The 24,566-nt window shown below is 47.3% G+C and overlaps 1 protein-coding gene across 2 annotated transcripts; it reads left to right on the top strand.

The window, feature by feature from the left end:
- The first annotated feature begins 269 nt into the window (after positions 1-269).
- Positions 270-17,935, top strand: Stra8 (stimulated by retinoic acid 8). Of its 2 annotated transcripts, none has more exons than XM_047559881.1 (8): positions 270-461; positions 3,314-3,389; positions 3,840-3,924; positions 7,053-7,079; positions 8,095-8,380; positions 12,161-12,234; positions 14,772-14,883; positions 17,820-17,935. In XM_047559881.1, exons 1-8 carry the CDS (start codon positions 270-272, stop codon positions 17,892-17,894), a joined length of 927 nt encoding a protein of 308 aa, XP_047415837.1. In that variant the 3' UTR covers positions 17,895-17,935. The 2 variants fall into 2 exon arrangements, with proteins under 2 accessions (XP_047415837.1, XP_047415836.1); XM_047559880.1 differs by having other exon boundaries at positions 7,038-7,256.
- Positions 17,936-24,566: the final 6,631 nt, after the last annotated feature.

Here is a 24,566-nt window from a genome sequence, read left to right as displayed (position 1 = left end):
CCTGCAGTGTGCTAGAACCTTCATGGGGTAATCCCCAGAGTCCCTCAACTGTAAATCCAACATAGGTGGCTTGTGATTTTTAGGAGTTAAGCATCAGTGACAGATTTTGTGTCACCTGTAATTTATTTTGTGTCTGTTATTGATTATGTCATTGCTTGGGGACTTTTACTTAAGAGATACCTCCTGCCGATCTGCCTTCCCCTTTTCCTTGATGTTGTATCATTATTATTTAGGGTAAAAAGAAGCACAATATTATATTACAGCTTATAATGGCGACCCCTGGAGAAGGCAGCCACCCCAATGGCACAGCGGCGCCCAGGCCACTGGCACAGCTGCAAGAGCTCGAACCGAGGGTTGCCCGCAGACGCCTGTCCCAGGCCCGCCATCGGGCCACCCTGGCCGGGCTCTTCAGCAACCTAAGGAAGACTGTTTACTCTCAGTCTGATCTCACAGCCTCAAAGGTACGGGGACCTGGGTGTGGGGCCTGGCCCTGCCACCCCTGCTGTGCTCGGCCGAAGGCCAGGCCTATGTGTGATCAGCTGTGGATGCCTCAGGGAGCTGCACCTGCGTGAGAGATGGCCCTTTTCTACCTCCAGCTGACCAGCCTGACATAAGTAGAGCAGTTACGGGCCTGAGGAGAGGCCTAGTTTTCCAGTAGCTTCTGCACCTGTCCCACTCCCAGGCAGAAGCTTCTAGCACATGCTCAAGCTCCCTGTCCAACTACCCAAACACACACACATGCCTCATGCACACACAACACCACACACACATGCACATACTACAGGCCTCCACACATGCATGCACCATACCACTACCGTGCACATGCACATGTCCACACATCACACACACACACACACACACTACACACACATGCAACCCATTTTTATGCACTGTCCACGTCTTTCCTCCAGACACCTGGGCTCTCCAGGTAAGCATTTATCTTTTCCTGCTCTTAATTCTGCTTTTGTCCTCATACAGCTTTTAAACTGCAAATTAGCAATCAATAGCTCAATTAGCTAGCAGCATGGAAGTCCAGGTACATTGGCATGGTGGAAGGATTGGAGTAGTCGCAATGGTGGAAGCATTATAGAAGGTCAGAGTGGAGGGGTCCCCCAAGAGGTGCATTTCCCCACCCCCTTTTAGTAAAGGAGGAACCAGAGTTGCACAAGGACTTGCTAGCTGGTTGACAGTAGGGTCAGGAAGAGGCCCTGTTGCTGCTCCAGGCTTGGCCCTCTCCCCACCACCCACCTCTCTGGACTATCCTGTGTCCTGTGTCTGTTCCCAACAAGCAGGGTTTTCCTTCTTGGGCTGATGCCTTCAGCAAAGCAGCATCTGGACCAGAGGGCCAGTGTGGTAGTGCATTCAGGCTACTATAACAAAATACCGTAGGCTGAATAATTTATTAACAGAAATTTACTGCTGTTGTGGAGGTTGGGCTGCCCAAGATCCAGACACCAGCGGATTCGGTGTCTGGAGAAGGCCAGCTCTCTGGTTCACAGATGGCACCTTCTTCATGGCACCTCATATGATGGAAACAGTAAGTGTCTACCTCTTTTATTCACCAATCCAAGTAGGGCCTCCACTGTAAAGCACCTCCCCAGGGAAAGACTGTAGGGAAAGGCGAAATACTGGGGAATAATATTGGCCAAATTATATTATTACACTGTGTGCATGAACAAATACATAACAGTGAATCCTACCATTATGTATAATTACAATGCACCAATAAAAGTAGGGAAAACAAACAGACAAATAAATAAAGCACCTTCCCAAAGACCCCATCTCCTGTTACCCTCACATTGGGGGGTTAGGTTTCAACATATCTGTTTGGGGGAACAAGAACATTTAAACCACAGAAGTTAGAGGATCATCTTCTCACCCTAAGAACAGACCCAAGATTCTGGCAACCAGTGGGCCTCTCATTCCGAGTCCTTGCTGCTTCAACACCACAGCCATGAGTCCCAGGACTAGTGGATGGGAAGAAGGGGTGGGCCTTGCTCTAGAAGTGCTCAGAAGTCTTGCGATTAACCGTCCCCTCCCATAGCTGTTATTCTCGTCACCTGATCTTCGGGTCAGCAAATCACTATGCTTCCAGCTCCCCTTAAGTCTCTTTCTGATGCACCATCGGGATCCCTGAGAATCTAAAGTGGGAAAACCCAGGCTACCACCCACCCCCCACCCCAGCTCTGGCCACATCTCGCAGTGGCAGTGCCCTGAGCCAGGCTGGCCTGGCCTGGCCTCTGTCCTTGCTCACACAGTTATCTGTGCCTTTGAGACTGTATACCCTCCAGAGAGCTGCCTGGCTCGCTCTGCTCTGCTGCCTTGTTCCACGGAAGCGTCTTGACCCCTGCAGTTGGAGTATTCTCTCCTTCCGTACGTTTCCACAGCCCCTTGCTTCTACCCCTGGTTAGCCCTTACTTAGTTCCATCTTGTGTTAAGAAGAGCTGTTGCCATGCTTGTCTTCCCTGTTAGTATATCAACATCCTGATGCGGGGACTGTCTTGTTGACCTGTGTACCTGGGGCCCAGCACACAGCTTTGGGCTTGTGCATACCTGAGGGAGGCCATGACCCATGGCAGATGTGGGTGCTGAGCCTCACAAACAACACTTGGGGTTTCTTGTTTTTGAATGTCTTGCAGTTTCCATTTTGACACAAAGAAAGGAAGGGAAGGGAAGGAAGGAAGGAAGGAAGGAAGGAAGGAAGGAAGGGAGGAAGGAAGGGAGGGAGGGAGGGAGGGAGGGAATGGGGAAGGAGGAGGGGAAGATGGAGAGAGGAATGAAGGAAAGAATAGAGGGAGAGAAGGAGGAGGAAGGGGAACTGCAGAGTTCATGTTTATAGAGCATTTGATAAGCTTTCAGATCATCTGGAGTATATGCATTTAGCAATACATATTTGGAGATTAGTAATGTAATATTAACCAGCCAGTTGGACATTGAGCGTAAGTCAAATGAGCGGAAGTCTAGCCTGTGCATATGGGCAAGGCTGGAGTTGACATTCACTCAGCTGTGCCTCCTCTGGCACCTTATCCCACCTTCTGGTACCCTGTGTAGTCACTTGCCTTTCTGCAATTTGCTGAATGCAGCTCATTTCCAAATACTTTGGTGTTTCAGTGAGAATCCATTTCTAGGACACAAAGGAGACTTCATGCCTTCTGTGCACTAGAATAAACTTCCCATCCTTTTCACCAACAAGGCCGAAGATGTGACTTTGCGTCTGAGAGAATGTGGCCTCAGACTAGGGAGGGGGTTCCTGGGTCCACAAAACCAGTCTCTGCTGAAAAGGCTGTCTTTCCAACATTGTCTCTGTCCTCAGTGGCAGGTTCTGAATAAGGCGAAGAATCATATTCAGGAACTGGAACAAACCCTGGACAATTTGCTGAAACTGAAAGGTAACAGATCCCTCCCTGAAGAGAGCTAGCTCCATTTTTCAATTGAAAACAGATTGGGTCACACTGTGTCAATAGATATCTATTGAGATCCTACGGTATGCCAGGCACTGCGCTTGGTTATGACTGAAATGATGTCCCTGGCCCCAGGGAGCTTGCAGTGTGGCAGGACAGGCAGGGGTCACAGACTGTGGGAGTTTGATGAGAACCCTAATGGGGTGCTGCCGAGGGCACCTGACCTCACCTTGAGAAGCCAGAGAAGTGGTCAGTACTTGTCCTGAGCTGTCCTCTCACACCTGGAAAGGGAGGTGGGAAATGGGCTCTGGACTCCCTAGTATTGAGCCTGGGAGGCTCGGGGCTCCACCCATGGACTCCCCGGGGCCCAAAAGGCAGGAGGGATTCAACATGGGTCTGACTTTCCCCTTTGTGACTCTTGCCTCAATTGCCTAACAGAATCCTTCAATCTGGAGGATGGGAATGCAAGCAGCTTAGAGGAGGTCAAAGAAGAATATGCCAGAGTGTACTCCGGAAATGACAGGTAAGATCCAGCAAGCACAGGAGAATGGGAGGAGCCTGCTGTCTTGTACCTTCCACCTTCGAGGCTGCCTTCCCAGCCGCCCACCTCCCACCATGTGCAAGATGGTCAGGGCTGCTGCTCATTCCCACCTGTCTGTCCCGGGTTCTCCTTTATCTGAATTGCATGCATCATATTTTTCTCCAGTTATAAAAATGGTTATTATAGAAAGTGATTATTACAGAAAATGTAGAAAATGCAGAAAAGCTTAAAAGTACATATCGGACTGGGGTTGTGGCTCAGTGGTAGTGTGCTCGCCTAGCACGCGTGAGACCCTGGGTTTGATCCTCAGTACCATGTAAAAATAAATAAAGGTATTATGTCCACCTACGTCTAAGAAATATATTTTAAAAAATACTTACCCTCTCACCTGTCAAAGAAATGTTAATTTTGAAGATTATCCATTCACCTGTTTTTCAAATTTTGCACATTATTTTTAGACCAATAACATCATGTTCATCTTCTATAGTATATTATATACTACATCTCATATCTTATATATATTTCTTAAAGTCCTTAGTTAATGGCTTTATCAGAGTGTATACATGAAAATAAGGAAAATACAAATCTCGGCCTACTTTTCAAGTCTCATAGGAACTTAGGAAGAGCCACATTAAGCTTCAAAGAGGAAAATGACCATAGTACTCATAGGTGTTACAGATGCTGTGAATGCCATTAATAATTTCACATTTAAACTGGAAAGACTGATTTGAGAAATGCCTTTCTTGTACTTTTTTGATGTCAGGTTTTATATTTAACTCCCACAATTTCTGAGCTTTTCATGCATGCTGTGTGGCTATATTCTCTGTGTCAAAGGATGACCTAACCCTTGCATTTACCTGCAGCCTGCCAAGCTGCTTTGACCACAGCCTGGACTTCAGGGGCAATGGCCAGGCCCCTGTCATCTTCGGTGGCTCTGGGCATGTCCAGCTCTACATCCAAGTTGGCCTCTGGCAAAATAGAGCATAAGCCACCTTCACCCCCTCCCAGAAGGGGTCTGCAAACTACTTGCTATTCAGAGTCAAAAGCCTGCCTGGATGGAGTGATGAAGCTTCCTAGTGTTTGATGCTGTCTGTAATCACTCATGACTTTTACTTTCTTCTCAGTACTTTTTTGTGCTTTCCAAATTTATAAACAATTAATGTGTATTATTTTCAATGGTAAATAATCAGGGGAAAACAATTATTAAAAAATCAAGTAAAATTCACATTGTAGATGATGTGAAAATATACAAAAATGTGTCAAGAGGAAAATAACCAGCTACATTGAACCTTATTCCATACAGACAACTTTGATCACCATTTTGTATGCAGAGGGGAGGAGGCAGGTGTGGTGTGTGTATGTGTTGCACGTAGGTGGCAGTTTGTAGCTTTGTTTTAAGAATCAGTTTGGGCTAATGGTGGGGTGGAGCCCAGTCTGAGATGGTCTCAGTGAGGTAGAATTCTACATTTGCTTTTCCAAATGATTAATGGTGATCCCAACCCCATTTATTGTAAACTGTTCTTTCTTTACTGGTATAAGATATGAACTTTATCACATATTAAAATCTTATCAGTCCTTGTATCACATGCTCATAGAAGAATAACTAAACCATAATGGAGATTTTTTTGCCACAATAATTAAAACTGTGGTGCCAGAATAGAAAAGACTAATTTTATTTTGTAATCATTATATTTAAGTAATTAATTAACTAGTTGATTATGAGTTAACTTGAGTGCCTTTGTTCAAGGTAATTTTTATTCCCATTTCTGGGAATTGTTTGTACTTCTTCTTTTGTCTATCTTCCTGTTGTGTTGGTGATCTTTTTCACATTTAAGTATAGAAGCTCTTTATATATCCAGAGAATTTAGCTCTCTATTATAGGACTTGTCAAAGTTTTTCCTTTGGTCGTTTGTTTTATTATTTTGCCTTTGCTTTTTGCTTTTTGGGTTTGCCATGCAAAAATGAAATCTGATTGATCAATCTGTTATCACTTCTGGGTCTTAGGGAATACTTAGAAGTCTTTCTCTACTCTGAGATTTAAAAGAGAAAAAAAGAGAAGAATCTTCCTCATTTTTTTCTGGTGAGCTTGCTTTACAACAGAACATGGTAGATTGGGAGTATACCTGTCAGCATGAAGAGAAGCTGGTTTTAAGTCCTGACTTTCCAAATTGTGTCGTGTTGTTTCATGCTTTTAAAGATGTATTTTGAAGAGCAAAATTCTACATGTTGATGAGTTCCATCTTATTCTTTTGTCATAGTGTGAGCTTTTGATTTAAACTTAAATATTTCATGATTTTGGTACTATTATAAATAATAATTTAAAAAATTTTAATATTCAATTGTTCACTCCTAGCATATAGAAATACTTTTAAATATATATTTAATCGACACATAGTAGTTGTACATATTTATGGGTTAGAGCATGACATTTCAGTACATGTATATGGTGTATTATTATCACATCAAGGTAACTGACATTTCTGTCACTTGAGACATTTATCATTTCTTTGTGCTAGGAATATTCCAAATCTTCTTTATTAGCTACTCTGAAATACTCAGTTAATTCTTGTCAGCCGTAGTTGTCTTTAGAGAACATTAGATCTTCCTCCTATGCTGCAGCCTATACCTATAACCACCCTTTCTCTATCTCCCTCTACTCCACACCCTTTCTAGACTCTGGTAACCTCCACTCTACTAGAAACACTATTGATTTTCACCTAGTGATCTTGTCTTCTGCAAGACAAGTTGCTAAGTTCCCTTCTTAATTCCAGTCATATGTTTGTGGATTCTTTGGGATTTTCTACACAATCACATTGAAAATAAAGGCATTTTTACTTCTTCCTTTCCAATATGTATACCTTTTACTTTTTTTCCTGTCTTATCTTATTAGACTGGCTAGAATCTCCAGTATGATTTTGAATATGTGTGTGTGTGTGTGTGTGTGTGTGTGCGCATGTGTATACACATACATGCATAAACAGAAATAGAGAGTTTTATATACTAAATATTGCTAAAATTATGAGTTTCATTGTGCCCTGAGGATACTTGTCTGTAGGTCTACAGTATTACTGTCTTGTGTCTGTTTTCTCTCCTAGCCTGGTCTCAAATAGTTTTCCTCCCAATGGCTCCTCCACCTGGTGCCCAATTGAGGCAGTCCGGAAGAATGCTGAGGAAGAAGAAAACGAGGAAGAGGAAGAAGAAGACCAAGAAGAGGAGGAGGAGGAGGAGGAGGAGGAGGAAGAGGAAGGGGAGAAAAAAGTTGATCTCTTACATTCCCCAGCCACTATGTCGCCAGACCTCCTGGAATTTGAACGGTGTGAACAGCTGGGTGGGGTGATGTTTGGACACCCACGGAGCTCCTGTGGGCAAGGGGACAGAAGGTGCAACTGGAGTATGCTATAGCCTCAGTGCATGCTCAGACCAGACCCCGAATCATGGAAACTCCAGAATTCCCACGTAGGAGGGGCTTGGGTCCGCGCGGTCTGAGGGGCTAGACAAATAGTCTGGGAAGCTACAACCGGAGAGCAAATACAATGTTTTTATTTAGACTGGGTGTTTATTTGGGGTGCACCGGGGGGCTTGTTATCGGTGATTATGAAAGCTGTCCCCCCTCCCTGCACCCCACACTCCCACACACACCCCAAGGTCCCTTTTCCGCCTCATATCTGGTCTCAACAGAGAGAAAGGTGGAGGCTGGCTGGTTCAGACTTCCTTTGTCACTGCCTCCTCCACAGACCCAAGACCCCTCAGTAGCCTTGTTGGCTTCCAAGGCCCCAAAGAAGGAGCCTCGCTCCACAGCTGAGCCTGCCCCACAGACCCCAAACTAAAGCCGTAGTGGCATCAAGCCTGCACACTCCTGGCCTCCTAATTGTAAAGCTTCCGGGTGGATGAGAGCCGAGCGGCCGCGCCTCTCGTCTAACATCCAGCAGAGCTGCAGGGGTGTGGCCCTGGGAGGACCCCGGAAGGGCCCCAAGCACAAATCTCTGTACTTCATGTCCCCCAGGTGCCTTCTGCTCCCCCAAGGTGGCTTCTGCCCTGCAGGGGTGGGGCGCAGATTGAGGCCAAGCGCGGCGCACCCCAGGCGCGGCCCGGCTGGGTGCTGCGGCCTCTGCGGGGACAGACTCCTGAGAGGCAGCGCCGCTCCTCTTCCAGGTATCTCAACTTTTACAAGCAGACGATGGACCTTCTCACGGGGAACGGCATCGTCTCCTCGCAGGAGGTGACGCTGCCCATCGTCTCTGCGGCCATCTCCCACCTGTGGCAGACGCTGTCGGAGGAGAGGAAGGCCATCCTCCTGCAGACCTGGGCGCAGAAGCACGGCGGCCTCCCGGGCCTCGCGGTGGCCTGCCAGGAGCCCGCGGGTGCCGAGGGCAGCGTGAAGGACAGCGGAGTGGACAGCCAGGGGGCCAGCTGCTCGCTCGTCTCCACCCCCGAGGAGGTGAGCCTCCCTGCGGAATGGCGGAGGGTGCAGAGGAATGACTGTCACCCTCCCCGCCGGGACCCCGGCTTTGCTTGGTCATTTTGCAGGCTCGAGGTGCCATTTCTATTGCGGCTGGCACCATAGGCTTTTGATTTACTCAATAGAACCTCCATGACCACCAACAGCGTTTCTTGTTAGTCTCCTGGCCTTTCCAAGGGATTGCAGAGGGAAAGGTTGAGAAGGTTGTGTCCTGTGGGAGTCCTTAGGCTGCCAATGACGATTGTTAAACAGTGAAGAGCCAGGCGCGGGGGCTCACGCTTGTAATCCCAGGGGCGCGGAGGCTGAGGCAGGAGGATCCCAGTTCAGTGTCAGCCTCAGAAACTTAGTGAGGCTCTGAGCAACTCAGCCAGACCCTGTCTCAAAATAAAAAAAAAAAAAAATAAAAAAAAAAAAATTAAAAAGGACTGGGATGTAGCTCAGTGGTAAAGTGCCTGTGTTCATCTCCAGTGCAAAGAAAAACACAACAAACAAACAAAAACAAAAACATGAAGAAAAGCACAACTCATACCAGGGAGTTAGTCAAGCTGCTCAGTGGTGGGCCCATGGACTCAGGTTCCTCTCTTCTCTCTGGTTTCTCATCCTTCCCTCCCCTCCCCACTTCTCTCACACCCAGTGGTCATTCGTCCTCCCGTACAGTAGAGAGAGAGTCCCTGTGAGGAACTTTTCCAGAAGCTTCAGCCATACCTGTCCTCCCCTCTCATTGGCCCAAATTGCCCAGCTTACTGAGCCAATGGAAGAGGATGACACCAGCACCCATCAGCACAGTCCCAGAGAGGTGACCATCCCAGAGAGCACTGCAGCCACTTGAAGAGAGGGCAACCACAGCTTCAGCTCCAAATCCTTTCTCAGCTCTCCGGTAGTTAGGATGGCCACAGTCTGCAAAGCAGAGCCTCAGGTGGTGGTAGCCATCACCCTGCGCTGAGATAAAAGCAGGCCAGCTGCAGCTCTTCCAGAGGTAGGAGCACTCCCAAAGACTGCTGCTACCACTTGAGCCCAGACCTCTCTCACTCTGTTAGCCAAGGGACAGGCGGGTCTTTGCTCCCTGCACCGGTCCAGTGCTTTGGAGGACATTTAACATCCAAGCCTATGATCCCCTTGCCTTGACTATCCAAATGCCCCTGGTGAGTAGTCCCTTTGAGGAGACAACCATACTAGTTTCTTCTCTCTATCCCTCTCTCTGTCTCTCTCTCTCTCTCTCTCTGAAATCTTGGAGCCAGGGAATTTCCATGTACTTCTGACCATGATATTATAACCGTGAAATAACCCAATCTTCCAGAAGCTTCCATAGTCATTGGGCCCGAGCCTGGAGCACAACGGCGCTGTCACCCAGTCCCATCCTCCGTTTGGCAGTCCTAGTCAGAGGTGTGATTTGCCCAAACACCCAGCTCCTACTTCAGGGATGGCATCGCTCCCATTCTCTCAAATCTCTCTGCCCTTGGCTTATGTGTGGATAGCCAGCCTTTCATTATTTCCCCGGATGCTTCTCGCCTGAATTACACATGGAGCATAGTAAGCAGGCAGTTTCCTGTCACCCCAGATACGCTGAATCAGAATTCCTGAGGGTGGTCCTGGAGTCCACATTTTAAACAAGCACCCCAGGTAACTGACACACCTGGCATTATTGGCAGGACCTCCCAGGGCACATGTGGCTACTGCTTTAGACTACCCCCGATCATCAATGCACCAGAGAAGTTCAGCTTCCTGTCTGATTTTCCCCTAATGTTGGGTCCACCATGAGAGGAGGTGAGTCCTCTGTAATAGTTCAAGCAAAACCAAGGCAACCAGCAGCCAAAGACTTCATACCTGAGGTACACAGGAAAGGGTAGCAAGGGTAGATGTCTTTGTAACCCTAAAGGTGCCTAGCCCTTGAGTCCTGCACACACACACACACACATACACACACACACACAAAGAAAGAAAAAGAAAATATATACCAAGAGCCTGAGTAACTGGACTGTGTGTATGTGCACACACGTGTGTGTATTTTCCAACATGAACACTTTCTCAAGGAAGACAAACTCCAAAGAGAAACCAGACTCTAATGTCCCCAGATTATGGGAATGGTCTGCCTGGCCTTTCTCAGTGAAGCGCTTTTCCGGTGTTAAGGAAAACAGACAGTGGATTCCCCCAGTCATGCCCAGGACAAGACCTTCCTGCACCACTGTGCCCAGGTTTTGGTCAAGTCGGGCAGGTGATTAGGTGAGTGGAACAGAGCACACTCATGCCCAAGACAGGGCACACCACAGTTCTTCCTGCTGTGGCTTCTAAGTCATCTCTGTGCCCTTCTAGTTCAGCACTGCAGCTCCTAGTCCTTCTGGAAAGGTTGGACACTTGTGTTGCTGCCAGTCCCTGTACTCAGGCATCTCTGTGTCCAGGAGGCCCTGGACCATTCTGTTTCAGGTCTGAGACATATGGCCCATAAGTGTGATGGGAACCCCCAAAGGAGCAAAACATTATCTTTTTCTGAAATTCAAATTTAACTGGGCATCTTGCATTTTTATTTGCTACATCCAGCAACCTGAAGTGTAGATCATGTTTTTACAGAATATTTAATTATTAGCAGGTTAAAGAACCAAAAACTGTCTAAATAACAACAAAAAAAAGGGAAGGCATATCATCATTATCATTTTATTGCCATTTCTAATCATTGTCATTATCATTATGTAATGTGCCTAGGAAAATAACTGAAGAGAAGTGAATTGATACGGCAACCACAGACATCTCTGGTGGGATTATTTCTTCGCGATTCTCATTTTCCTTATCTGTTTCTATTTTCTGGGATTTCGACAACACTATTTCTTTTATAAAGCAGATACTATTCAATACAAGCAACACATTGGGCCATTATTATGTGTCAGCTTCACATGTATGATCTGAATTCTTGCAACAACCCTGAGTAGGCCCCAGTGTTAGCTCGGTCTATTCTGTGCTGCTGTAGCAGAATACCTGAGACTAGGTAATGTGTAATAAACAGAAATTTGTTGGCTCACAGTTCTGGAGGCCAGGAATCCAATATCAGCATGCTGGCATCTAGCAAGGACCTCCTTGCTGCACCATACATGTGGAAGGAGAGAGGAGAGAGAGATAACCCATTCCAGAAAGCCCTCTCTTAAAGGCATTAAACCCACCCAGGAGGGCAGTGTCCTCCTCTTCAAAGCCTCCCCTCCCAATAGCATTACACTGGCAGTTAAATTTTCAACCTGAGTTTTGGAGGGAACCGTAGTATTCAAACCATAGCAGCTGTACTCCTGTTTTATAGAGGACAGATGGAGAGATGAAGTAACTTGCCCAGGGTCACAGCTAGTGAGTGCACAGGAAGCTGGAACTGGCCCTCCTGCAGACAAACCCTGTGTTCAGCGGCCCTGATGTGAAAGTGCTGGATTATGCGATGTGGCTTAAACACAATGTCCACCTTGGGAGGTTCAGATGAGATTTGCCAGGCTGAAACGGGATCTGCTCCGCTGTTACCTCTCACGCCCGAACCATGGCCTTCCTTAGAAGAGGAGACAGTCCCCAGCACTTTCTCTCAGCCATCTCCAGGGCTGGCAGTCAATAGCTCAATGTTCACCCCTCAGGAAGATCACAGAGCAGGGACCCTGCGTTTGGACCCCAGCTCTGCCACTTGCGCGTTTCGGGACGGAGTGTACGAGAAACCCTTTCTACTCTCTGCCCAGCAGCCTTGCAGGTGTCAAAGTGCAAAGTTATTTCTGACACACTGAATTCTGTGCTTTCTGGCAGATTCTTTTTGAAGATGCCTTTGATGTGGCCAGTTTCCTGGACAAAAGTGAGGCTCCCAGTACCTCCAGCCCCAGGTGAGAAGGCAGTGTGAGACAGTGTGAGCAAGTGTGATTAGGTGTGCAAATGTGTGGTGGGTATGAGATTGCATGAGCACGTGGGTGCGTGTGCTATGTGTATGAGTATGCACATGTGTGTGCACCTCTGCTGGGTGTTTCCTTCCTTTCCCTGCAGCTCCCAGATGGACAAAAATTCACTGAAAGTTCTCAGGGACCCATTTTCCCTTTTTTTCCCCCCCTGTGATTGAAGTGGACTTGATCCCAGGACTGCACTGTCGCTTTGGGGTTGACATTGTCTGGGGCATCTTCAGAGAAGAAAATCTTCTATCCCGGCCCAGGGCTAGAACACACCAGGTTATCAGCTCAAGGTTGTGCTGGGTTTCCCAGTATGTCCTAGTCCTGCTTCAGGCTGCTACAGCCTTGCTATAAATTCATTGTTATACAAAATACCAAAAACTGGTTGCCTTATAAACAACAGCATTTATGGTTCACAGTTCTAGGGGCCAGGAAGTCCAAAGTCAAGAGGCTAGCAGATACAGTTTGGTGAGGGCCAGTTCCTCATAGGTGGCATCTTCTCAATGTCCCCATGTGTTGCTGGGCAGGGTGGTGCATGCTGGTAATCCCACTGACTCTGGAGGCTGAGGCATGAAGATTGCAAATTTGAGACCAGCCTCAGCAAATCAGGGAGGCCCTAAACAATTAGTGAAATAAAAAATAAAAAGGATGGGGGATGTAATTCAGTGGTATCAGTGATAAAGTGCCCCTGGGCTCAGTCCCCAGCATGAAAACAAAAACAAAAACAAACCAACAACAATAACGACAAAAAACCCACAGTGTAACCAGATCTTTCTGGGGCCTCTTTTGTAAAGGTCCTAATCACCTGCCAAGGGTCCCACTTCCTAGTACCATCATCTTGGGGGTTAGGTGTCAGCATATGAATTGGGGGTGAGACACAAACCTTCATTCTGTGGCACCCAGGATCAGTCAGCCCACGGGCAGGAGAGTGGGCAGGGGTCCTGGGGCACAGAGAACCGGGGCCGACATGGAAGCAGGCCTGTGCCCTGAGCTTAGGAGAGTCTCTGAGCTGCCTTTCACAGTGCAGATGAGAACAGATGTGGAAGAACCAGAGCAGGGTCCACAAGAAGACATAAAACAGGGTCTAGGGAGATTTAAACAAGAAGCAGGGGCTGGGGTTGCCGCTCAGTGGCAGAGCACTTGTCTTGCATGTATGAGGCACTGGTTTTGATCCTCAGCACCACATAAAAATAAAGAAATAAAGGTATTGTGTTCATCTACAACTAAAAAAAAAAAAAAAAAAAAAAAAAAAAAAAAAAAGAGCAGCAGCTGGACCCAGTCTGTAGCAAAGGACATTTTCTTAGAGGAAGTCAGTCTAGGACTGAAATTCCCTGTCTCCTGAAAAGCTGTGGGCTTATGGCCTACAGGGACTGTGCTGTGTCAAGCCTCAAAAGAAACTTGGACCTTGGGTTTTCCGCCTTGGGAGTAAGGATGCCATTCACAACCTGGGGATCCAAATGAATATCTCCATTGTCTTCTGAGTAGAAACTTGGCCTCCTGGTCAGGCCTTTGGCAGGCACCAGAGCTGTGCTAGGGTCCAGGACAGCTTCAAGAACTTCAGTCCAGATATGGGGGAGTGTCTCACCACCCCATCTGCCTCTGCAGGGCCCAGCCAGATCTGGGAGCCTGGATTGACAGAGGAGCCTCTGCCCTCTCCAAAGCCACTTCATAGAGTGACACGAGCTGTCCTCAGCTGTGCACCAGTGTCATTATGCTGCAGCTGGCTGGAACTAACATCATTCCTATTTCCACACTGAACTCGGGCTGCAAAGACAACTTGGTCAAGAAGTTGCTGAAGCATACTTGCCAAGCAGTATCAGAAACTCTAATGGAACAAAAAGACAACCTATTAAAAATTATTTTCTTGCTTTCCCTAGAAAAGGCAAGGATTGCTGCCAGTGGGTTCCTAGCCTGGTTGTGGGACCTCATCCCACAAGGAAGAGTGAAGGAAAAATGTCGGCTCTCTTACAGGACTCAGAGCCCTGTACCTTAAGGCCCCAATTGCATTAGGATGCTCCCCTTGGAAGAAAGGAGGCTTGGAAGACCAGCCTCCTTTCTGCAGGGCCTGAGACCCAGGATAGACTCATGGAGAGGGGACCTTTCCTGGGACTGAACTGAAAATGTGCCTTCGCAGTCATAGGTGGGACAAGAACCCTGGGCATTGCTCCAGGAGGTTGACTCAGAGGTGATGGAAAACTTGCTCCCTCATTCCAAAGACCACGGCTCAGAACATTAAATTAGGGCACAAGATCCAGTCCTGCCACAGTCTTGTTTTTCCAGGGGGTTTCAGACATGACACTTGAGCAAAAGCAACACAAACCTTTCAAGAAAAGCTCTGGGCTGCCCAAGAATTCACCTGGGTGTTTGAAAGTGCCACATTCACACCACAATCCAAATGCTTGGCAGGGGAAAGGGTAGGAGCAAGCAGAGGTAAAAGATCAGGATTCTAAATATTTGCTGTTTCTTCTTTCTGTTGACAGTTCAATGTTTGCCATCTGCAACCCAGAAAACCCAGAGGGGAAGTTTCAGCTCTATATGCAGATCATTGACTTTTTTAAAGGCCTTTGCTGCATTAACACTCAGTTAAAACAGGTAGGACAGCTAGATATCTGCCCACCTTTGTTAGGATGGCAAAAAGAGCTCTTGAGGGCGCCTGGCCAACGATCACCCCAAGAAGTCGATGGGCAGACATTCTTTCACTCTCTCTAGCCTATTCCTTGGACTGTCCACTTCAGCCTAAAGCCTCCTGTGGAATGGAAGACATCAGGGAAACTGAGAAAAAAGCAGGAGGGTATCCTCTGGGCAGATGTGCACTGGTAACCAACCCTTGGAAGCAGGGACCAGATCCCAGGGCAGCTCTAAGCAGGCATTTGTACATGTTCTGTGACATCTTTCCAAAAGGCTGAACTGTTTCACCCTCTGAAATCCTGCAGCTTTTAAAGGTTAATTTCTGCTCCTAAAAAACTTCCTCTGCAGCTTATGGTGACATAAGTCATGGGGGATCTTTGTTAGGGTGTCCATTACTGAAGCTGTCATAAGGGGAAGGGTTGTCTGAGTTACCAGGAGACGGGTCCTTTCAGATTCGTAGCTATGGATTTTCTTTGCTGATTTGGCAAAAACACATCTGTTTATTTAAAAGGGCAAGCTTAATAGTGGCAAATGTTTGCCTAAAAATATTAAGCCACCTTTTCAATGGGCTAAGGTATCATCGGCCCCCTTCCCATTCATTCCTCATTTCCCCATGCAGAAAACACTTTCAGTCCCTTCTTGGAGTCCAGAACCTGTCCCTGTAATTGTGTCCACTTCCCACCTTGACTTGAGTAACTGTCTCAGGGCAACTGTCACGGCTTTCCATACGAAACAGTTAAATCAGTCCACTTTATCAAGACGTTGAGAACAAGTGAAGGGGGCAGTCTTTGCTTTCCTGACTTCCTTTCTCAACACATGGCAGGAAAGAAAGAAGGAGCAGAGATCAGAGTGTGCACGTAGAGCAGAGGCTCTTGGCCTTCAAGGTTCCCCAGAATGCCTTGGGAGCTTATTCTCAAGGTTCTCATTCAGTGTTAGGAGAGTGGGGCTCTATCCAAGTGGTTCTGGGGCAGGAGGACTTGGACTTGGGAAGACGCTGGTACAAATAGGGAAACTTCATTCTCTTTCAGTTTCACCTCCAACTCACTGCTACCCCTCTCAGCGTCATGGGAGGTGGTGGATAAGGCTTCATTAGCACTGGTACTGGTTTCCGAGGGCTGCTTTAACGGTGAGCTGAAACCTGTGACTTGAAACAACAGGTTTATTTCATCGTTCTGAAGACCAGAAGCCTGAGATTAGGGAGTTGGCAGGGCCATACTACCTCCAAAGCTTCAGGAAAGAGTCCTTCTGTGCCTGGGTCCCAGTGGCTTCTGGAAATACTCAGCATTTCTTGCTCTGTAGCTGCGTTCCCCGGGCACTGCCTCTGTCTTCACATATCCTTCCTCTCTGTGTCCCTCTGCCCCTCTCATCTTTTACAGACAACAGTCACCAGTCCCTGGATCTAGAGCCTCACTAAATTCAGGATGGTTTCATCTTGAGATCCTTAACCAATTACATCTGCCAAGACCCTGTTTCCAAGTGAATCTCCAAGTGAACGTGAACTTGGGGGGAACACTATTCGAAACACTTCAGCGATGAGTAACAGCAGACATCTCTCACAATCTGCTGCTTTCAGCTTAAACATCTGCAGCTTAAAAGTGCTTCAGACTCCATTGTCAGGGGCTTAAGGAGATAGAACATTTTGAACAACATTTGGGCACTGTGTGTGACAGACACTTGGGTGCTTTGTTCTCTCCCAAGACTCTTGGCCTCTGGGACCCCTCTACACTCTCTGACTACCTCTTGTCTCAAGCTCGGCAGCTGTCTTCAATCTGAACAAAGGATTCATGTTATTCCCCTAGAGATTACCTGATCCCACTGAGCTATCCCAACCTCTCTGATCTTCTTGATTCCCTTTTCCCTGCCTCCACCAGGAGAGTATATGGAATGGGAAACTAGCTGAGGTCATCCCCCCATCTAGGTGACACCCTTGGGACCATCCTACTTTCATTAGATAGCTGACTGAGGATACTGCCCAGGACCCATGGAGAGTAACCCTGATCTGCAGGGACAATAAATGACAAGGGTCATTTTTCTGCTGGGCAGAGAGATACAGGAAAAGCAAACACCTGGGAACATACTTTTAGGGGAAGAAGTAATGGGCAGGCCTGACAGGTTGGCTGGGTCATTGTAAAGGGAATGAGAAAGCTTGCTAAACACATACAGCACTGCTTCTTAAGAAATGATCACCTCATGGTAGAAAAGTGTTCAGTAATAACATAGGCTCACTCCTACCATTTTTCCTTGCTTACCATCCTAAACTCTTCCCTACCATGACAGTTTCTTACACATCTGTCCAAAGATGGCCTGTGAGAATGTATGTATCCTTTCAAACACAAGTAGTAGCCTACTATACACAGGGCCTTGAACTTCACCCCTTTTCTAATAGTCTCTCCCATGCTTCAAAAAAAAATAATAGAAAATAAAAACAGCAGCAGGCTGGGGAGGTGGCTTGGGGTAGAGCGCTAGCTAGCACGTGACGTCCTAGCTTTCATTCCCAGCACTGCAAAGTAGTAATAACTGTAAGAATCATGACGAACAAAAGAATGTATATAAAAATAAACTAAAACACAGCTTCACGGTGTTCCATGAGGGGCACACCATGGTGTAGTTTGCTGTCTTCTATTGATGGGCCTTCGGATAAAGCTTTATGACTTCCCCTGTCTTTTTTATAGGATCCTGGAAATCCCCAGGATAGGAAAGAAGCCAGTTCTGCTTCCTTTCTGGAGGTGTGTGAATTGAGTGAAATGGAAATAAGACTACCCCCCTTATTCCCTGGCTGGAGGCTCAAGGTGAAAGTTGTAGAGACTAGGAGAGTTGGTCACACCCAAGCTGCTGGGACCTTCCTATCTGCCTGGAACTCTTAGATCCAAACTTCGACCTCTTCCACCTGTGTTTTGCAGGAACCAGACCTTCCCGTTGATGATGAGCTGATAATGTTGAGGTGCCTGGAGACCTTTGACGACGAAGATTTGTAATGCAGAAGGACTGGAAGGGGAGGGGACCGAGTGAGAGTGGGAGTTTCTGAGTTTGAATATTAGCAGATATGGTTATGCCTGCCTTGGCCTTCCAGGGCTCTTTTGGAAGCGTTTGTCTCAGAATCAGTTTGATGGTTTTTGTTTCTAATTGTTATAAAGTACAAGAGAAGCATGGCCTTGTGTTGGTCTTTCAGGGTTGTTTGGTACCAGGTGCAGGAGAGGTCCGGGTTTCAGGCCTTTCAAGGAGAAAACAGGTAAGATCTGCCTCTGGAGGTGGCCTTACACCAGGCCTTGGACTCAGGGCATTGCTCTGATGGGTTCTGGAGTTCTGGAGCCCATCTGCTCAACCTGCATGCTCTGGGATCCAGTAACAGTGCCCACCTCAGCCTCAACCCCGTACTGTAGAGCATCAGGTAGAGTCAGATACATCTGATTTTTCAGGTATGGACACCTGGATGGGTGCTGTAGTAAGATTCCAGAGCTCTGAACACTTTTGGTGAGGCTCCTGGGCAGAGGATGGGTAATATCTCTGCACTTGCATACCTGGGATAAGAGTGAATTTTGTGTCAACTTGATTAGGCCATGGTACCCAGACATATGGTCAAACCTTACTCTAGATGTTTCTGTGAAGGTATTTGTTTTAAAGATGAGATTAACATTTAAATCAGTAGTATGTGAGTAAAGTTGATAACCCACCATAATGTATTCAACCAAAGGCCTTAATAGAAAAAGGCTGACCTCCTCAGCCAAAGAGGGAAATCTGCTAGCAGACCTCTGCACGCACCTGAAGCTCTTCCCTACCCGAAAGCCCACCCTGCAGATTTGGGATTTGCACCTCCACCATAGCATGGCCCACTCTTTAAAATAACTTTCTCTCCTCTCTGGGTATATGTACATACACACACGTCCTATTGGTTCTGTTTCTCTGGCAAACCCTGACTGGCATACTGGGTGTGCAGAGAACATGGTATCTCAGCTCTCTACAGTTTATAAGTCCTGATAACAGCAGCTCCCCTCCACAGAAGGCCTCCCAAGTGCTTCTGCTGCATCTCCTCATGAGAGCTGATGGGCAGGTTAAGTCTGAGGATACAAACTCTGTCCTATCTGACACCAGGGCCCAACTCTTAAGGCACCATCCTGTGAAGCATTGCCAACCTTCAGAGACTCCTGCTGGGGATATGCAGGGATTGAAGCTTTGTCCTGCACTTCAGTTAACAAATGACCAAAGTGTGGCTTTCCAGGCAGCTCCATAGCAGGCCTTTGTGCTCAGGAGTTGTCTGAACTTGCAATGGAAAAAAAAGGAAAGAGGGGCCTCTTAGGTTGGCCATCCCCTCAGTAAGCCTTGTGGAAGCACATGGAAAAGAAGAAATGAGTCTTCAGAGGTTCCTGGGCAGTCGTCAGCCTTCAGCAACCTGTACTGGCTCAGGTCACGCATGCTCATCAGACTAGGCCCAGCCCGGACTTTGTTTAGTCCAAGGTTGTGACATAGTCCTGAAACAGAATGTGCCAGAGACCCCTGGGCATGGTGCACCTTAGCAGAATGTGGAGTATCCCTTCTCCCACAGCCACTTGCTGGGTGATGTCCCCTCCTCAGTCCTCAGCCCCAGCAGCTCTCCGCGTCCCTCCCTTTCCTGCAGACCTCCTTGAGATGGACACAGACCAGGACGGATTTCGTGCATAAAGCCCTCACACAGTACCCACGTTCCTTCCTCACACCTGGCACGTATCTTCCTGTATCTGCCTGTTAGACTCTGGGTCAGTCAGTACTGTATCCATCAGGGTTCTGCCCAGAAACAGACCACTACAGTGTAGAAAGAGACAGACTTGTAGGAACTGGTTCTCATAGCTGTGGGGACTGCGAGTAAGGTCTATATGGAAGGCCAGCCAGCAGGGGTTGATGCTGAAGTCTTCACGCAGAATTCCTTCTCCCAAAAATCCCAGTTCTGCTCTAGGGTCTTCAACTAATTGGACCCCACCCACACTATCCTTAATTAAAATCAACCGTTGGTAGGTGTTAGCCACATTTCTAAAATACCCTCACACCCCCCAAGATAAATGTTTCATTGGATAACAGCATACTGTAGCTTGCCAAGTTGACACAGAAAGCCAACTGTCAGCCTTGAGGATCTTTATGTTGCCATAATAGCTCTCCAGGGAGAGAGCTATTCTTACCTTCATCTGGCAGAAGAGAAGCCATTTGGCTGAAGCTGCAAAACCAAATAACAGACGAGAACTTCAGGTCACCTCACCTCTCACTCTGCTTTGTTTCCCCCCCCCCAATAAATTAGTGACTGGAGGCACCTTGATTGCTCTTTTAAGGAGGAAGAATGGTGAAAGCTCCAGTTGCCCACTCAAGAATTAGGACATAGAAATGTGAAACCGCCCTCTGAGTTCACAGCACCATCCACCAGCATCACTTGTAGGTCAGAGCTGAGGGGGACCAGGGAGGTGACAAGGGGAGGATGGTGGTAGAGGAGGTGACAGAGGGAAGCTGGGAGGCCTGTAGCTTCAGCCATCAAATTACCTGGATGGGCATGCAGATTCTGACAGTGACCTTGGAATTCATGGAAACCTTAAGCTGTAGAAGGTCAGTGTTTATTGAGTACAGATTGTGTGGACCCAGGGGGTGACTGGCAGGGCGACAGATTGAGCTCCCAGCCTGGCATCTGGCTTGGCTAACTCAGCTCTGCATGGTACTGATTTCATCATGCTGATTGCCTCATGTGGGCCTGTCCATTAGCCCTGGTCCACCAGCTACTGGGAGGGGAGAGGCACTCCTCCAACCTTGACACTGGACAAAATGGGCCTTTCTGTCTTTATGGAAATGTTGAAAATCTGCCCCTTCTGCACAAAACTGCCTTTCCCTGGAGTTCGGGAACCACGTGCTCTGACAGAAAAAGGGCAGCCCAGGGAAGACAGGAGACTTTCCCAGGAGAGGGACCCTGCTCTCCTGGCCATCTTCATCCTGAGTTGGCTCCCTGATGACAGCACACAGTAAGGATAAAGTACAGGGACTTGAACTTGGGAAGCTGAGCCTGGCTGGCAGCTGTTTAGTGAGAACACAGGAAGCACTCAGAAGACCTAGAGGTGTCAACCTAAGGAAGAGGAAGAAATGGAACTGCCTAACTGGACAGGATTTGAAGGGCCACAGGGGCAGGAGTGGGGGTGGGGGTAACATGCCTGCTCTTGAATGATTTGAGAGGTGACCTGGGTCCCCTAGAGCAGCTAAATCCAGGTCCTGGGTTTGCAGCAGAGTTTTTATAGCATTTTATAGAGTCTGACTCTATTATTTAAGCCCATCATTGCCACACGCTCATAAGAAATCAGACTTTAAAAAAAAAGTAGACTAGCAGGTGTATTGCAGCCATAAATTATTAAAAGAAAGAGAAAATCTGATGATGCAAGAGGGGAGACTGCTGCAGTGATTCCTTGAGTGGGAATCAGGGCTTCCAGGAAGAACCCAGGGATCTCAGCCAGGAGGGACACCCCAGGACGGGAGTATGGAGCCAGGAGCGGGAGAGATGTGAATTCTCTGCTGACAACTTCCCTATAGATTTCTCAGTGAAACAGGACACTGAGAAGTAGCACGAGGATGGAGGTAGAGTCTTAGAAGACAGAGAAAGTGGTGGGCTTGGGAAAGCAGGAGCACAGAGGGCCCATGAAGTCCACGGTCAGGAATCTAAGGCCAGTCAGCAAGGCTGTGTGTTTTCTCCAGCACCACTGTGTCCAGGGACAGGGTGAGTGAAGAATGGTTTATGGTCAGTATTAAGGTTTTGCCAAGAGGTTGTGATGAGGAAAGAGGTGACCAAGAGCATTAAGAGCACAGGACAGTGCTTATTAAGATTGACCATGGAATTGAGACTGGACAAGACGGAAGAAAGGGCAAGAGGGAGGTGGGAAAGACGGCGGTTCAGATCCTGGCTAGCTAAAGGGTTATTGGACTTGGGAGACTAGAAGGAGTGAGCTACAAACAGTATTGCTGGAATTGTTGGAAATTGAGGATTGTGGGAGGCACAGCTGTGGGTAATCCCAAAGCCACCAAGTGAGACTTGACCACCAGGAGGGCAACAGAGGTAAGCGAAGGACTAGATTATTGTGAACCTTGAAGGAAGGAGAGACCAGAGGAAGCTCTGTAGGTATCAAGTCACCAAATGTTCAGACAGGATTATTGGGAGAGGGACAGCAGATGCACTAACATTCATGGGGAAGTGGGGTTTAGATGACAACAGCATGGAAGGACATGGTGGAAGTCTGATGGCATGAGGGTCAAAGTGTTCACTTTTTTCTGTTGATCAGCTTCCAGCACAATTTTCCAAAGTTTACATTTCATGCAAGTGTATTATCTAATTAGACAGCAAAGAAAAATATTTTGAGAAGTGGTTTATCACTGATCCCGTAAATGGATCAGTCTTTTTGTGGACTGACTGCAGAGTGTCTTCTAAGAACAAAATACTTGTATTAGGAATGAAACACTTTTTTAAAAGAGTAGAATTGGTTCAGAAACTTTACCAGCAAGTGGTGAGAAAAAATACATGACTTTGCATCAACTAAAGGTACATGCAAGGAGGCCATCCTCGTGATAGCAGAATAATGTGGATTCTGGGTGTGGAGTGGAAGTTACTGTGTAACCCAGAAATCTACTGTCAGTGGGCACTGACTGACAGCTTCACTGGGAGAAAATTCATAGTCAACCAGGTGGATTTGTAAAGATTTGGACATGTGTGCGTGTCATTTTCCCAAAGTTTAGATCAGATTCACGGTTTTAAGAAACAGCCATCATAGTATAAAGTAGTGCTATGGTCTGAATGTTTGCGTTCCCCCCAAAATTCATGTTAAAATTCTAAACCCAGGGTGATGGGATTAGGAGGTGGGACCTTTCTGAGGCAATTAGGTCATGAGCAGAATTTCATGAAAGAGACTAGTGTCCTCATAACAGAGGCCTACAGAGATCTCTCCCGCCTCCTGCAGCATGATGTTGGTGAGGATGTAGCCATCGAGGAGGAAGCCTGCCCTCACCCACCCCAATTTGTCAGAACCTTGATCTGGGATTTACTAGTCTCCAGCAATGTGAGAAATGCATTTGGTTTATAACAAGCCACTCAGTTAGTGTATTTTGTTATAGTAGCCTGAAAAGACTAAGACTTCCTGGCAGCCCTGTCAGGAACCCTGCTGGATTCCAGCTGGCCAGATTTGACCACTGGTCTGCATAAGAAATAAGCAATGATGCATAAAGGAAAAAATGAATTTTATGCAGGTTCCCCAGCTTGGCTTTTGGCAACAAGGCTGCAGCTAATACAGGATTTTAATTAGGACTACAGTAGGCCAAATAAGGTCTCCTAAAGATGGCCAGTCTGACCACCAAAACCTGTGAATGTCACCTTTAAAGTAGAGATTTTGCACAGGTGGCTAATTCATGATCTTAAGATGGGGAGATTATCCTAGGTAAACTGGATGGGCACTGAGTATAAACACAAGTATAAATAAAAGGAGGCAAGGAGGTCAGAGGAGATGGAGATAAGGCAAAGGAGGCTGAGATCAGAGCATTATGCTCTGAAGATGAAGGAGGGGGCCATGAGCCAAGGAATACAGGCCCCTTCTAGAAGCTGGAAAAGGCAGGAAATGATTCTCCCCTAGAACCGCCAGGAGGAAGCAGGCCTGCCAATAACTTGATTTTATCCCTGTAAGACTCCTGTCAGACTCCCAGCTTCCAGAATTGGAAGAGAATAAATTGTGTTCTTTTATATCACTAAGTGTGTGATAATTTCTTAGGGCCACCACAGGAAACTAACACAGGAAGAGGAAAGTTTGAGTCTTCAAACTCAACACCTACCCAACTTCCTTGCAGAGCCTGCCCTATACCTTAGTTGTGTTTCCAACCAAAAGAGGTGGGGTTTTTTTGGGGGAGGGGTGCAGTCGTCGTTGCTACTGTTGTTTTTCGTGCAGGGGCACTTAACCCCTGAGCCACATCCCCAGCCCTTTTTACATTTCATTTTAAGACAGGGTCTCACTAAGTTGCTTAGGGCCCTGCTAAGTTGCTGAAGCTTGCCTTGAACTTGTGATCCTTCTGCCTCAGCCTCCCAAATAGCTGGGATCATAGATGGGTGCCACTGTGCCCAGCATGAGGTGACTTTTTCTTCTGTCTTTGCAGTCACAGAGGAAGTTCCACACCTGGGGGGCCTGTGACCATCACCCTCAGCAGGGTGATAGAGAAGAAGCCAACAGGCAGGCAGAGGGAGCAGGGAGATGGACAGAGGGTATGTGTGGAGGGGAGGGAGAGAAAGAGAAGACTTAGCTCTCATCCTTTGGGCCCCGGTTCTTCTCAGGATCCTCCTATGGTTCTATAACCTTTCCCATTTTCCTTCCTTCCCTGTGACAAGGACCAATAAATCCCATCCCCCATTGTTATGAGTTGAACCTTTCTCACTTGCAGCCAAGGGGCCCTGACTAAATGCATAGAGATCTCATACATGTCAGCAGGGAATTTGGAGGCCATGACCACCTCTGGATGGCTCTGCCAACCCATGTTCCTGCCACAGTGACTCTATGTGTCAGAAGATCTTAGAGGTATACTCAGCCTGGATCATCTTCTGGGGTGTCGCCTGTCATGTTCCTCTTGTGTACTTAGCACTCAGCCCTCAAGCACAGCAGGCTAGCACTGCTCCTGTAACATTC

This window comes from Sciurus carolinensis, chromosome 8 (genome assembly GCF_902686445.1).
Source record: "Sciurus carolinensis chromosome 8, mSciCar1.2, whole genome shotgun sequence".
Taxonomy (NCBI): Eukaryota; Metazoa; Chordata; class Mammalia; order Rodentia; family Sciuridae; genus Sciurus; species Sciurus carolinensis.
Note: the sequence above shows the minus strand (reverse complement) of the source record. Positions and strands in the feature narration are given on the sequence as shown.